Raw genomic sequence first — 1,626 nt, 5'->3', positions numbered from 1 at the left:
TTGGAAGTTACAAGGTGCCGACATCTCATAAACTGGAGTTTATGTTTCAGCCTGTGCTCTTCTTCACACTCAAAAACATCGAGAGCTCACACCTCTAAACACCTCATTTTTTTTAAAGAGGGAAACTGTTTTAAATACTTTTAGAACATTATTGTTAATGGTGTGGCATTTATAGTATCTAATGAAGAAGCATTAGGGGCCAGACTGATAGTCTAATTTCGTATAAATATGTATTTACTTAAAGTGTACGTTTAAGAGTTTCTCAGAGGTAAAACTTCATTTTTGACCTTGAGATGAACCCTAATGCTTTGTTGTTTTAAAGGTCTCTAAAAACAGATCAGTGGGCTTCTGATCTCAGAATTACAGCCGTCTTACCTCGTAACCCTGACAGCAGATGCACCTCGGTAGCCCTAAATGTCTCCCTACGGCCCTTGAGGTTTAGATTTAGGAGGACAAACGTTTTCCTTGAAACAAAAGGTGTCATAAAGGTGGCTCTATTTACAGCTCTGTTTGTTTTTATATGCAACAGTCTGTTAAATGACAAAAAGATGGAGCCTCTGCTGGGAACCAGGATTCATTCAGGTATGGGAAATGAATGATATCATCATTTAAGCCTGTCATGGCGCCTAGCGAGAACCAGCAGGCAGCTACAGGTCTCCCACATAAAAGAGGAATGACGGGCAGTAAGTGTGGAAAGAAGGAGAGCGCATATAAATGTGCCATATAGAGTTTTAGAAGTAGACTCTGTAAATAAGCAGCATTTCTACAGGATTTAATTCAAATTAAAAACTCTTTATTAATTATACTAATAAGCCACTCTGACTTCAGTGAGCTGACTCTGGAGGAGGGCCTACCTGCCACCTGCGTGCTGCTCTTTGAGGCACACGTCGCTGTGGCGATCAGTGCTTCCTGCCGCAGCCTCAGCACCTCCCGCTGCAGCTCCTCTGCCTTCTTCTTCCAGCCTTCATCCTGACTCCTCAGCCTGCAGCCCAGAGCCTCGGCGTACTGCCTGCCGCTCATACCCGGGGGGCGGTTTCTTATTAAAGCCACCGCCACCGCCACTTTAGCCTGCGTGGAAAACCACTCGGCTCGACTCAGTCCTAAAAGATAGGGGCAAATATTTCAGTAAGTCCACATTCCAAAAACTGATGGGCTGACTAACTGCATGAATGTAGAATGTAGAAATGTTATTAGAAACATAGTTTTATTAGGTTAAGCATATTTAATGTGTGGTTTTTTTTAAATAATATCTATATTTTAAATAGGTTTAATTATATTTTCATTCAGTTTTAACTTAAAATAAAAAAGTGAAACTTTAACTTTTGTTCTCCTTCCCTTTAATTAATTTTACTTCTCAGGTTTAATTTTATTGGATATTATTTACATTTTTTGCTCATTGGAGTTTTTTTCCTTTTACCTTTAATGCATTTGGGGGGGGGGGGTATTTTTACTTCTTATATTTTATTAAAATTCTTTACTGACTGAACTTAAATATTAAAGCCAAATTAACAAAAATTACACATTTTTCCTTTTTTCTGTTTATTGTTTATCGCTAATTTTACTGTTCTTTATAGTCTAGTTTTTACATTTGAAGGTGTTAATTTATTTAATTGTTATAGTTTAAGT

At 38.0% G+C, this 1,626-nt stretch overlaps 1 protein-coding gene across 1 annotated transcript in view; it reads right to left on the bottom strand.

The window, feature by feature from the left end:
• Positions 1–1,100, bottom strand: part of mei4 (meiosis-specific, MEI4 homolog (S. cerevisiae)) — a gene marked incomplete at its 5' end in the record, with an annotated part of 68,836 nt that extends 67,736 nt beyond the window's left edge. Inside the window, 1 exon segment of the mRNA XM_014338070.2 lies at positions 855–1,100. Within this exon segment, the coding sequence (XP_014193556.1) occupies positions 855–1,100 (246 nt within the window).
• Positions 1,101–1,626: the final 526 nt, after the last annotated feature.

Source organism: Haplochromis burtoni, unplaced genomic scaffold (genome assembly GCF_018398535.1).
Source record: "Haplochromis burtoni strain Fernald_Lab_line unplaced genomic scaffold, NCSU_Asbu1 Contig_203, whole genome shotgun sequence".
NCBI lineage: Eukaryota > Metazoa > Chordata > Actinopteri > Cichliformes > Cichlidae > Haplochromis > Haplochromis burtoni.
The sequence above is the reverse complement of the archived record's forward strand: the minus strand, read 5'-3'. Positions and strand labels throughout refer to the sequence as shown.